The sequence below is a fragment of the Takifugu rubripes genome, chromosome 15 (genome assembly GCF_901000725.2).
Source record: "Takifugu rubripes chromosome 15, fTakRub1.2, whole genome shotgun sequence".
Lineage (NCBI taxonomy): Eukaryota > Metazoa > Chordata > Actinopteri > Tetraodontiformes > Tetraodontidae > Takifugu > Takifugu rubripes.
Genome location: NC_042299.1, coordinates 12,492,577 through 12,506,033, shown reverse-complemented (window position 1 = coordinate 12,506,033; position 13,457 = coordinate 12,492,577). Strand labels below are relative to the sequence as shown.

Here is a 13,457-nt window from a genome sequence, read left to right as displayed (position 1 = left end):
AGGTATTATTTTCTTTGACATCTCTTTCATCTGTGACTCATTTTTCCATTCTCCATATCCCTCATTTGGCTTCTTAATTCATTGTGATCTATGTTTTAGTGTGACAACAGCCTCGGAGCGTTGTTTCCTTCTAGCAGTGGACCTCTGAGCGTGGCCTGCTGTAAAATAACTTTAAAATACTGCCCAGTATTTATGTCTCTGGGATCCAGGCTGCCTGGTCCCATTTATTCCGAGACCGAGGTTGTGTACAGTGAGTAGGAGGAAGAGAAAAAAGAGAAAATCTTTTGATCTTAAATTGAGGATGCTTCCCACATCTTCGTACAGAAGGACACTAGTCAATATTTTGCCTGAGGTTATTTAATTTGAACAAGGAATTTGATTCATACATTAAAATTTCCAATTACCCTGTCAAGAGCTGAGCGAGCCCAGAGGAGGGTGTTTTAGTTGTACAGCCTTATCAGAGTCTTTAAATTGAGTTTTTACATGGATAGAATCATACATTCTGCCCGGGGGAAGGTGATAGCCTTTAATATGTGCTAAACAGCAAACATTTTAAAAATCAATGTTTAACTAGAATTATTTATGCGCAGGAAAATCTGATTGCTTCCTCTCTCTTTATTATATCTAAGTTGATAGACTTTGCTTGCACATATTTTAAACTGAACATTTCAGCTGTAAATGTCATCTAAAATGTGCACTAAAAAGTTTCTAAATCACACCCATGACAATATCTGAAAGGCTGGATGAAAGATGAGCTGATAACGCCTCTTAATTCTCACAGTCGTATGCATCTCATGTTCAGCCACAGTGATGAGAGGCTGATATTTCCCTTCCTCTCCGTAATAATGTTGAGGTCAAGCATAAATCTAGAATAAAGTCTGATCTCCAGGTGGTCACAGCTGGACCCTCCTGATTCCCCGTTCTCAAATCTATTTCGCAGAGATATTACGGAGATCTGAGCTGCTGTCAGATCGTTCCCATTCCATTGTATCAGTGGAAGGAATGATGTCTGGCACGGCAAACAAAGTATGTGTAAAGTCTCTAAATAAAGCATGAAATTGACAGGACGTCTGTCCACGTACGGCACCAGATGGGTACAGCTGCTCACTTCCAGAAGGAACGTCTCATATTTCACCTCCCATTAAAGCTCCGGTTTCTTTAAGTCAACACTTTTAATGCAGAAAACGACTTAATTCCTTTTCCATTACACGTACTGAGTTTTAAATTGTACCTACACAAAACACTGGTGGTTCTCTTTCTTCACAGCAAAGGAATTTGCATATATTGGAGCGGGAAAAACAAACAATTTCCCACATTTTAGACATTTGGTCATGGTGCTCAAGTACTGGACGATAAAGGAGTAAGCAATTTCCTTCAGTATATGTCGACTCAGAAGAGCTCCTCCAAACACATCGCGTACTTATCACCCAGAAGATTATTCAGTGACTGACTTGTATGTTGATGAGCCTTTGTGTGCGCACACACACGTGTGCGTGCCTGTGCATGTAGGTGCGAATGTGCTTTACACACATCACCAGCAACATTGATATTTGAACTAAGCCTTGGACTCACCAGGGAACTGGTAGCTGTAGCTGGGTGCGAATCCAGTGTATCCACGGCCATATGTTGCCACAATATTAGGGTAACCTAGGAAAGAGATTAACAGGAGATTAAATCCAGGCACACACACACGCACACACACACAGTTTAACAAGTTCACATTTCTAAAGTTATAAAACATAGCACCAAAATTATTCTTGGATTATATAAATTCCATTCGGAGCAAATGTTTTCCTACATTATGAGGGGCTGAGGGACTTATCTATGTGGAACTCCAGCTTGCTTTGTTTGACAGGAACTACAACAAGAGATTTACTGTAATGCTTCAAGCCCAATAAAGAGGCTGTCTGTATTTATAGCTCCTGGAAATGACAGTATACACTGGAAACTGTAAAACACATGCTGGGAGCAGTTTGAATCAAAGGGCAACTGCCAGCCTCACCTATTTATGTTCTTTAGTTAACCATTTCAATAATCTACAAGAATAAAAATAGAAATGAACAGACTGTAAAGGAGTTTTCTTTCAAGGAAGACCAACCTACTGATTAAAAATGTACCGACTTGCAACGTTCTCTCCGTCACTCTCTCTCTCTCTGTCAGCATAATTGTGCACTATGTGATGTTGGATCTTCACTTCTGGCACAATGGTAGTCGTCTCTGAGCATATCCTGACTGATCATTTCACAGTGAAACAATTATCTAGAAGGATTTCCTTAGCAACTCAAGGATTTGCCCCCATACAATTAAAACCGCCCTTCACCACAGTGGCCAAGAACATAATACGCCACCACAACCTGTCATCTGCAAACAAAAGTCAAAGTCAGCGCGGTGACAGACTGAGCTGCACGGTCCCTGGGTGGCCGGAGTCTTGCCTTGAGCCCCCCAACGCGGACGTGGTGTCAGAACCATTTCAGAGCAGCAGATGTATTGTTCATCTGCTGTCATGACTCTTATTACAAGTGTGGAGCCACCAGTTAATGAGCGGGACAGTTTTCAGACTGAAGCAGCTGTGGGCAACATATTGAGAAAATGGGGTGTGAGGGGGCAGACGGCTTGAAAGTGGGATACAGAGCAAACAAAAAAAATGTGAGAAGAGGGGGCGGTTGGACGAGGGAGCCCGTAAGAATTTGAAAACCATCAAAGGTAATACAAACATAATTAACCCTGTAATTATGGTACAGTATATGTCTTCATCTTTATCTGTTCCCCCTGAGCTATTATCACCTTCAACCATGAGTCTGGACTAAATTACCTAATAAGAAGAAGTCCTTTAGGCCAGGAATGAATCACCAGAGCTAACCTTGATAACTCATTTCACATAGTGTAAGCTACACCTCACAAAACGACCTTGGAAACCTCTATCAGAGTTTTGTGTCCTCATTTCTGGTTAGATATGTGCTAGTATGACAATCTGCTGCACACACATTGCAATCTATCAGTGATTGTAATGTTTTGGGCTACAAATTCCTTCAGACACACAGTCTATTTGTTAGTTTTACTGGGCTTTTCTTTGGGTTTGGAGGAAGTACACAACATGTGTCTACAGGATGCAGATGTGTGAGCGTGCTGATGTATGTGCATGGCTTAACGTATGTCTGTATGAGCACACACACACACACACACACACACACACACGTGTGAGTGTGTGAGTGAGTGAGTGGATGCTCTGTTCTGTATGCCTCAGAGCCTGAGCCAGTTGGAATCAGAAAGGTTGACCTTGGTCATAAATATCTAATCAGTGTTTGCTGTCCATGAAAAAGTTCAATTTATTCCTGACCCGATGGGAAAACTCGTCTCGGGGACCCTTCTCCCTCGCTTGTAGACAAAAAAGAAATGCAACTCGGAGAAGCGGTGAGGGGAGCCTTAAACTGGTGTGGATAAAGGAGGAAGGAGGCTACGCCGGCCGGGGGAGGAAAAAATCAAATGTTCATCAGCTTCTGATGAAAAGTCATCACTAGGAAGCTACAGATGGATAGCTTTCAGAAACCCTCTCATTGTTTGTTTGGTCAGAAAAGAACGGCGAGATGATACAAAAAAAAGCTATCACAGACCGTAAAATATTGGATATTATGTGTTTGATACCGTCTTACTGTCAAACAGAATAAATACCAACCTAAAATTGCTGGCTTAGATACAGCAGCTACTCGAAAGTCCTTTTCTCAGAAACATTTTCTAAACCGAAAAGCTCATTTTCTACCCGGATGTCCTGCAATACAGTGGGCAAGAAAGGATACAGAAGTGTAAAGAAAGTGCATTAGGATACACGATAACATAAGCCCTGACATTTCTAATGCGTGAAAATATACGAGTAAAGAAAGAAAGAAAAAAGAAAGAGAGCGAGGAAGAATGATGGAAGCAGTTTGTTTTGAGTGGTTTACTAAATGAAGCCTGCCGCTGTGTCTGGCCTGGTGGCAGCCTCTTAGTGCTCTTATTTGCCTTATTAATATGCATGCTAATGTACCTATTTTATGGCTCAACAGTTCTGATTCCCTTTAAAATCAATTATCCATCTGGTACACCCATACCTTGCCCAGGCTCATGTGTATTAATTTCAGCAAACATACATCGGGCGCAACACAATAAAGATAAATGCCTCGATTAGAGGCAGTAAACAAAGGAGCTGGGGATGGCTTTAATGAGATTTGGCACAAAAGGAGCTTACACTTTCTTAAATAATGAGCTGTGGGTCCCCTTTTTTTCCAAATGCAAATTATATAAAGGAATGTTTCGCTGTCCTTGTTCCAATTTCATTTAGATAAGAATGTCTCCAAACAAGTCGGCTGTTAATATTCTCACATGAGTACATCGCCGCCTTGCTGCCGGCCATCTCCCAGTGGAGGCAGGAGTGCTGCCCTCGTTGCAGACACATTAGTCGGTAATAAGTTCGGAAAACTTCGCCATGATCGTTAAATACTTTCATCAGATGAGGCGCAATCGAACGAGTCAGGTAGAGCTGACCGAACCACTTTGCCCAGTCCAACAAAACCACGAACAACTGTGTAATCAGGCTCATAGCTGGAAGGCATAATCATGAGACCCCGAGAGTTTATTAATCAATTTCACCATTAATTGACTGATGAGTGCCAGAAAACTGTTCGACCATCATTTAAAAAACTAAAATATGACGCCCCCCATCGCCGCTGTACGTCCTATGGCATTCCACTGACTTTGAAAGCTGTTTTAAATATTAGGTTACCTGGCGGAGATAAAAATGCATGAGTGTGGCTCTGCCTGCACCTGCTCCACGATGAGGGGGGGTGGGGGTGGGGGGTTACTCACACAGCAAAACGAGTCTCTTACAATCGGCTGCGTGTCCCTTTTGCTTTTGAAGTAAAAAATAAATCTTTGATGTGAGGGCAAATCCATTTGGTCGGGTCGCACACACAAATTATATGCATAGGAAATGCAAAGGATGGACAGACTTACAGACCGAGAGATAGATGGATCGGGAGTGAGAGACAGTGGGGGGGGGCAAAGGGAGAGCGAGACAGATAGAGAGTGTGTAATAGTGTTAAATAAAAAGGGCCACGGGCACGAGTGAGATGGTAATGAAGAGGGGTGGGCTAGCAGCTGAGGTCTCTGTAGATGAGATCCCTCACTGACACGTGTGTCCCCTTCATTACCCATTAGGGGGGGCACAGTGATGAATCCTTAATATGACATTACACCAATTTTCCTCTTCATTTAGCCTGATAATGTGCTGGTCTGCTACTATATGCCCAGGGGCTGCCTGTACCAGACTTCACCAGAAATAGAGCAGAGATTGGCCAACGGTGGCACACCTGGAAGCGGCCTAATTAGGGCCAGCGTCCACCTAATGGGGCTAGCTGGACGAGAGGCTGCATAAGTGGATTTTTTTAGAAGGTACCTTCTGATGAGTGAACACTGTTCAAATCAGGTTTCCCCTCTGTCCCTCTCCCCTTTAAACAATTCTGTTGTTTTTGGCTACCTCGTGTGTCATGAGTGCCTTCTCCTTGTTTCCCCAAGGTTATCTCCCCTGGTGGTACGTATCGCTTTACACGCCCAGCTTTGTGGTCGCGCTGATGGCTCCACTTATTCCTGATGAGGCCTGTTGTGATTTCCTGAACACACTCTTTGGCAGTAGTAGTTTTCTAGATTTCAGATCTGTTCTGTTTTAAAATGCAAATGCAGACGCTACAAGTCCCTGATGTCAGTGTTGTTGGTTCCATTCCCTGGGTTGAAGTCAATTCAGACTGCAATATCAATAAATATAAAATCCTACTTTCCATAACTAACTACGTGTATAAGAACTATTAAGGATATATTAAACCTGGACATGACAGGCCTCTTCAGCATGGTTTCACATTTCCATTTATATGAGAGGTGATGAAGGTAAGACTCACTCAGCATGCCCATCCCCAGCATGAAGGCATCCATGGTGTAGGACAGACCCCTGGCTCGCCCTCGTGTACCCGGTGGAAACATCACCTCCTTGGGCTGGGCCTTCTTACATTCTACCTATGTAGACAGACAAGAACACACACACACACATAGACACACACAGGCAAACCATTAGACTGTGTAGGGTACACAACCAGGCAGATCTGACAGGGCTGTCTCAGCTCTTTAAGGTGCTTTTCTATTTGACTTGCACATCGCGGGATGTTTTCCGCAGAGAAAAACAAGTCTGAGTCAATCTGAGCACCTCACATTTTAGAGGGAAGTCTCTAAGGAAAACTTACAATCATGTTTCTCCTGCATTAAAGCAAAGGTTGTTGCTCCAGTGAGCATGTGCCCAATGCCTCTGGGAAATACAAGCTTAATTCTTTCCAAGAGTTTCTGAGACATCAAGGTAGGAGACTCTCTGTTCTGCAACGCTATTACCACGCTCTGGCTGTGTGGCAGCCTGCCCAGATTCTTTATGAAAGATATCGCTCTTTCTTCTAACACAGATTAATCTCAAAAGTAATAATATCTCCTGACAGGATCTGTGCCGGCTCCTGTTGTTTCCTTTAACTCGGGCCTTGCTGAGGTGACGTGTTTAAACTCTAAAGGTGATCAATAAATGTGTGTTCAGTCTTTTCTGTTGTTTTGTTTTTTTTTTTGGGGGGGGGGGGGGGGGGGGGGGGGGTTGCGTGGTGTCTCTGCTGTTATTTGTGTCTGGGCCAGACTAAACTCCCTGGTGTTTCCACAGTCCAATTCCACCTGAGCAGCATTCCTCATTTCCCTGTGTTTCTTTCTCTCATGCTGGTTCTCACACGTGGAGGTTTGTTCATTTCCCATCTTGCAAGAGTGACATCTCCCCCTCCTACATCACACATATCAAATGAGGGATGTGACAGGGGCAGATGAGGAGAAGGAGGAAGATGAGAGCCCTATTTACCACGTATCTATCCTATCTCGATGAATTATAGAGAAGCTCATTCGGCTGACAAGGGTGGCTCGCTCTTGTGTCTGTTGGTTGTTCTTTGGTAGGATGAGTCTGTGTTCGCCATGCTGCACAATCTATTTGCTCCACTGCCTGCTTGGCATCAGCCTGTCCATCTGTTTGTCTGTTTGCCTCCTGGCTCTCGCCCGCTTCTCCCTACTGCCTCCACTTAAGCAGAGCTTTCTCGGCTGCTGTGATTCACATGTCATCCTGGCCTGCTGCGCAAGACAGGCTCCTGCGCCGAGGCTGCGTACACCTCAACCAAGGTACAGCCTGGCATAAATACAAGACTCATGCAAGTCTGACAAGCCGGTGATGCACATTAATATTCACTGACACGTGCTCAAACATGCATGTTGGTGGCTGCTGCACTGCTGCAGGAAAAGGAGCCAAACATTGCGTCCTGTATTGGGGGAAAAAACTCCGTAATAGTTTGTGTATTTAACAATCTTTTCTGTTGACACAGGAGTGAAGTATTTGGTTTGGTGTCAGAGTTGGCTGGTTTCAATTTATTCGCAAACTTTATGAGACAATCAATGTATTTTTGAGCACCAGTGATTTTTTTGTAAATAACTCAATAATGACACGGACAAGATGGAACATCGATTTTCTGGTTCAGAAAAATACAGAACTAGATTTCAAACTCTGGCTGTCGAGTCTGGACTTGGCAAGAATAAAAAAGCCTTTATCCAGTGAATGTATGATGACAGGAATTAGAGCCTTCTATAAGAAGTTGCCAAATCAACAGAGGTACGCATTTCTCACACAGTTTTCTTCCTGTCAATGAAGGAGCCATTTAAAGAAAGCATCACTGAACATCTCCAAAAATAAGCACTAAAAACTAAGCGATCAAAATAAAATCAATGGCAACATGGAAGGGCCTGTCAAGTTCTCCAGTAGCTCCCAAGGCATCAGGGTGGTTGGACTCCCAGCCGGCCTGCCGGGACCCTCGCAGCACCAGGACGTGAGTCATGCCTACATGCTCAAAAACGCAGCACTTTGATATTCAGAGAGAGGGCTCCTTGTCAGGGATTCACAACCAGTCAGGAGTCAGGGTCCGTGATGCTGCGAGGATGTGGGTGTTCACCTGCTTCAAGCACAGACGAGTGTGTGAGTGAGAGCTTTTAAGAGGGAGCGAAGTCAAAGATGGGAGAACAGAGAGGATGCGGAGGCGAGTCAGAGGCTGACAGTGAGCTGGGCAAAGGTTAAACCGTTGTCGATGCAGAGATTCAAATGTTGCCCGGTGGAGAGTTTCGCTGGCTTCACCTTTCTCCCTGAGTAAATAGTAAATTCACAAAAAGAAAATAAACAAAGAAAAAAAAATCAGCCGTTTGTAAAACAGCTGAGAATTGACAATTCTTTCATGTTGGGATAAAGTATAAAGCAGCTTCTGTTTTCAGGTGCAGGTGCTGTGAGACAGAATGAAGGGAAGCACTTCATTTATGACCTTTTCAATACGTCTCCTATACATATTAACCTTGCAGGTGTAATAGGAGGGTATAGGAGGGACGGGCTGGCAATGGCTGTCCTTCAGGGATGAGCGTTGGGGGTGCAGCCTGCGTCTGTGTTTGTGTAGTGGGGGAGGAGTTAATTTACTATTCACTGCGGTAGTGAATGGATTCCATCAGTAGACCGCCAGACTGAATAAAGAAAATGGCGTGATTCATTTACTGCAGCTCTCACTGCCAGCTGAACAGACAAACACACAAATCTCATGTTTCTACATGCGCAATCCGCGATCAGCCATTGTTGGATGGACTCATTTCATTTGGAAATAGGGATTCAAACAAAGTATTGGGTTAAAACGGCACCTTTAAAGTCTTTCCCCTGGTGAAAAATGTCTGAATCTAGCGCGCTACTGTAGTGCCGTTTATTATTCTGACACGTTTTGACCAGCGCATGTGAAATTTAATGACAAAGGACTATTTTTTCCGACTTAAATTCTTCATCAGTGTGTCGGGGACGGGAAAAAAGTCTGGTTTTCTCTGATCAATGAGAGCGCTGGAAACAAACACTGGACAAGCCGTGAAGGACACGTGTGTGCATTAATGCCTGATGGGATCATGCGCCACGGATTTCTTTTGTTTGGGAATCAATGGAAGAAACTTGCATTCATTTCTGTTGAATGACAGGGGTTCTCCTCTCAAACCTGGGAGTTATTTTTTGGAGTAAGAAGATCCAAAGACCCCCACACGGACCAACGAGAGACATCGCTGGACTCAACAGATGCTCCTGTTGAGACAATAAATGTGTGTAACAGTTCAGCAACGACTCCTGTTAACTGGGACGTGCTGAGTTTTTGTGTTTTGTGCATACTGGGCCAGAGGAGAAGCCTTTCCTTTATCTGCGAGCTCTCAAAACACCACTTTTAATAAGGCAATAGAAAAGTGATTAAAAAACAATTTTCTACAAACCCATAAAATAATGAGTAATGTATCGCAACGATTACACGCGTTATATATGTTTTATCTACCGTAGCAGTGTCCTGAAATCAGCTTTTAAGAGCAAAAAACATTATTTTAAAATAAATGACCCTAACCACTACCTATAAACGGACTTTTAGTCTAAAGAGTATCGGTAGGATACGGTTTGGAGTGTGACTTTATGACCTCTGGGGAGCAGTGGGCTGAAAAGCCATGTGAGATGGACTATATTTACAGCCGAACATTCTGCACTATTTTACCCATGCTCGGTAATAAAAATAATAATGTAGGACATTTTGAGAAAAGCTGAACGGTGCCTTCAATGGCCGACAATCTTACAGTAGCCATTATCTCTCCCGTGCATGGTTATGTAAAAAGATACTGTCAATGAAGTCAATTTGAAGAGCAGGTGCTGCCTGTTGTGCTTAAACACGGGAGCGTTCCCGGCCTCCCTGAGAGACACATTCAAAAGTCATCATCACGTTAACGTCCAATTGTTTCCATCACTTCTTCAATCAGCAGATCTGAACGTCTTCCTGTTTTTATGGAACATCATGGAGGGCAGAGTGTGAAGTGGATTTCCACCGCCTTCATCCCTCAAAGTGTTTCTTCTTCAATGATGGGTAAACATCCAATTACTTACAGTCCAGACCTTGGAAGGAAGTGCTCCATAAGGGACTAAAGACAGCGGAGGGCGGTCCTACTGTCCTTATTAACTGTTTGATGTTCAAACACTGTAGGATTTGACTCTCCAAAATATTTTACATAACCTCGGGACTCAAAGTTTCCATTTTTCCAAATCTACTGACTGTTAGAAACGAGTCCGGGGGTAATTTATAAAATATCCTCTTCGTGAGAAGGATGCGAATTTTAATGTGCATCAGCAGCACACCTGATTGGTTTGCAGCAAAACAGGTACAGCTGGCACTCGCTCACTCAGGATGAGTCTAATTAAAAGAAATTATGTTTGGTTAGCTGATCACAGGGAAGCTACTATATATAGCAGGGTAGGACCATCCTGATCACATCCATGCCTCGGTGAACTGCATCGTTCGGGTCCTCCAGTCGCTCAGACAGTTTTTCCAGGATCAAAAATGATTTGAAGTCCATGACAGGTTAGACGCCCGGGCACAATTATTGAGGTGAAATGGAATACACTGGGAGTGATGGTGGTTTCCTAGCAGTGGAGTTACAAGTTCAGGTGTTGCAGCCTCACTATCAACAAGAACACAAGTGATGCTTCATTTTAATGTTTAAATTTAATGTTTAGATTCCTCAACTTGCTCGACTGGTCACTTGACCCGACGCTAAACCGGCAACTTTGGCTTACTGGCATTTACATTAGATGTGACAACAACTGATAATGTAAAGGACCTTTGAGTTCCACAGATTATTAAAAATATCTTCTGAGAAATCTATTATTACCTTAAAATCAGTTATTAAACATTTCTTCTAAGCATAAAATTGGTCCTTGACAACAGTTTGATTTATTTTGAGTGTTTTTAACCACAGTGAGAGACACTAATCTGTTTCAGTTGGCTGTGGGATGGTAATTTATCATTGAAAATAGACACTAGTTGGCTTTAGTTAACGTGGTTACTTTTATTAAATGTTTTAGCTAAAACACAAAATCGGGGCGACTAAATGAAAGATTGTTGAGATATTGCGATCAAAACAAGGTGGAGCTGTAAATGTGGCAGCAAAAATTAAACTGAATGAAGGAATGTTTCCTAAAAGCCTTTGGCGAGGTTAAAGGTGCTTCTGCTAACTTTGCTAATCATTTCTTTTTTGAAGCAGAATGTGCTACACACTTACCATTAAAAAGATGCACACTGAATAACAAATGGAACCCGACGTCACGACGTTATCGAAAACATAGCGGCCACGGAACTTTCTTTCAAAACTTTTAGAATACAATATATGGAGCACACCTCTGTGTATATATTAAAGTCTGACGTCTCTGTGCATTAGTCCATGAGTGGAGCAGTCAGAGCTTCAGCTGCTCCTAAGTGCAGTAATTGGTGGGTCGCGTCAGAAAGACACAGTGAGAAATTGACGACTAACAGGAAATTCCTCCCTCCGGTTGTGATGATTTGCCACTGTTGAATATTAAAAATGACACATTAAAGAACATTACCTCCAAGCACTTGACTAGAACCAATGTGAGTCCATTTTAATGGCACACTGCCCGCTCATTAGAGCCAGTCCTTGGTAGGTATTATTAGTAGGTATTATTATGTATTAGCAGGATGGGGGAGTGATGGAGAAACTGCGGTCTAGAAAAATGGGATTTGCTACCTTTTGGAAGCTGGAGTAAGGTTTTATCTGGCTAAAGTGTGATACAGATATTCTATGTGGAAACCACAGATGTGATTAACTGTCAAGCTGTCTTCTGCGCATTGATTTTTCTACTCCAAAATATTTACTGGTTTTAATACAAGTGTCGGTACAGCTATAGTTAAAGAATGATTTTATAATCTATGGTGCCGGGCAGGATAATCCATACTTTTATTACCACTGCAGTTGCTACAGCCGGATGGTCTCCAGAGGTGAGAGCACTGTGAAAGTCTCTGCAGCTTGTGAGGCAAGATGAACACTTGCTAAGCAGCGCCCTTGTTTTTAATTATACATTAGGCTGAACTCACAGTGACAGTGAGTAGGTACTGCTGACAGTTGGGCCTTGGTGGCACAAGAACACAGGGTGACTGACTGAGTCACTAAAAGGTCCTGTCACTCACATCAGAGTGGGCATTGACCCTCTATGCTGCCAGAGGCCTCCAGAGATTGGGTAGGGAGAAGGTGGGGTGCCCTGTACATCCACAACCCTCCTAGCAGGATGGAATTTCTGTCCGCATCAATTATTCAAGAACCATCTTAGATAACACTCGCCGCGCAGATGGATGAGGTCTATTTCTGTATGGTACTTCATAAAGATGAAGACATGAGGCATTTTTTATTTTCTGTGCTGGCACTTCAGATAGTGGATAACCAGTGCTCTCCTCTGTGGGACTGAGGTAGGGAAGAGGTGCTTGGAAAATGCCCTTTGCACACTTGACACTCTTTTACCTTGTATTTTCCCCACGCATACCAGGAGATTCAATGTACAGTTTCCAACAGGGAGCCTTACAGAGGTGACAAGAGCCTGAGGAACTTCACCTTTGCTCTGGCCTTGCACACTGTCCCCTCCATGAACCACATCTTTGTGATGTCTGGGACTCCCAGATGGATTTAAAAAACAGACACGTGTCAGGAAAACTGCTTTAAAATAAGTGAAACATCACGTCACAAATGCTTCAGATAAAAAGGGCTTAATGCAACTGTATGCTCGATACAGTGATTCAGTGATTTGAAAAGAAATTACAAATTGCTTTTATAATGAATAATTGGTAAAAGGTAACTCAGACACAATTATAAGCAGAGATTTTTGAATATGGATTAAAGGTCTAACTGCAGCAGTGTGATCTAATTTCACTGTTTTTAAAGCCAAGCACACGCAGCAGTAAGTACTGTATTAACTCTATTCGTACCTCATCCTGATGCCGCTGTGGCCACAGAGCGATGGAGACATGTCAAAGGACCTGGGATGTTTGATTTTGACACAGGATCCTGTTATGCACATATAGTTCTTTCCTGTGATGGTGCTCAGAAGCACATACTGGGACATATACGGGGTCATATGTGACCTGGGCTGGTCCCTGGAGGACGTGGTTCTACTACACTGGTCCTGTCACTCACATAGCCAGTCCATCAGCCAGTTTCAGAAGGACGCTTGAAGACAAGCAGGACGGAAAGGAGCCCGACTGAACGGCAGTAAGACAAGTATTCCCTCCAGTCAATCACAGTCCACCGAAATGCTCAATGGTGCGCGATGTCTCCAGAGGAGCGCAGGGTGGAAATGGGTGAAAGAGGACCCAATGTCACACTTGCTATACCGATATACCGATATAGCGCCCATCACGTCAATTATCATAATTGACGTGATGGGCGCCACTGAATTCTGTAGGAGCCTTTTCAGTGGCAATTTTAGTAAATGGAAAAGCATCACTGAGACACTGTGGAAGGTGTTAATCCCTGACTAATGAACT

General features: G+C 43.3%; 1 protein-coding gene across 9 annotated transcripts in view; it reads right to left on the bottom strand.

Annotated features, from left to right (window-relative positions):
- msi2b (musashi RNA-binding protein 2b) overlaps positions 1-13,457 on the bottom strand; it is a 182,195-nt gene that overhangs the window by 35,205 nt on the left and 133,533 nt on the right. For all 9 annotated transcript variants that reach the window (XM_029848482.1, XM_029848483.1, XM_029848481.1 and 6 more), the window contains exons 9-10: positions 5,925-6,039; positions 1,573-1,647 (exon numbers count right to left, since the gene is read on the bottom strand). In XM_029848482.1, coding sequence (XP_029704342.1) covers positions 1,573-1,647; positions 5,925-6,039 — 190 coding nt within the window. The remainder of the gene's footprint in view (positions 1-1,572; positions 1,648-5,924; positions 6,040-13,457) is intronic.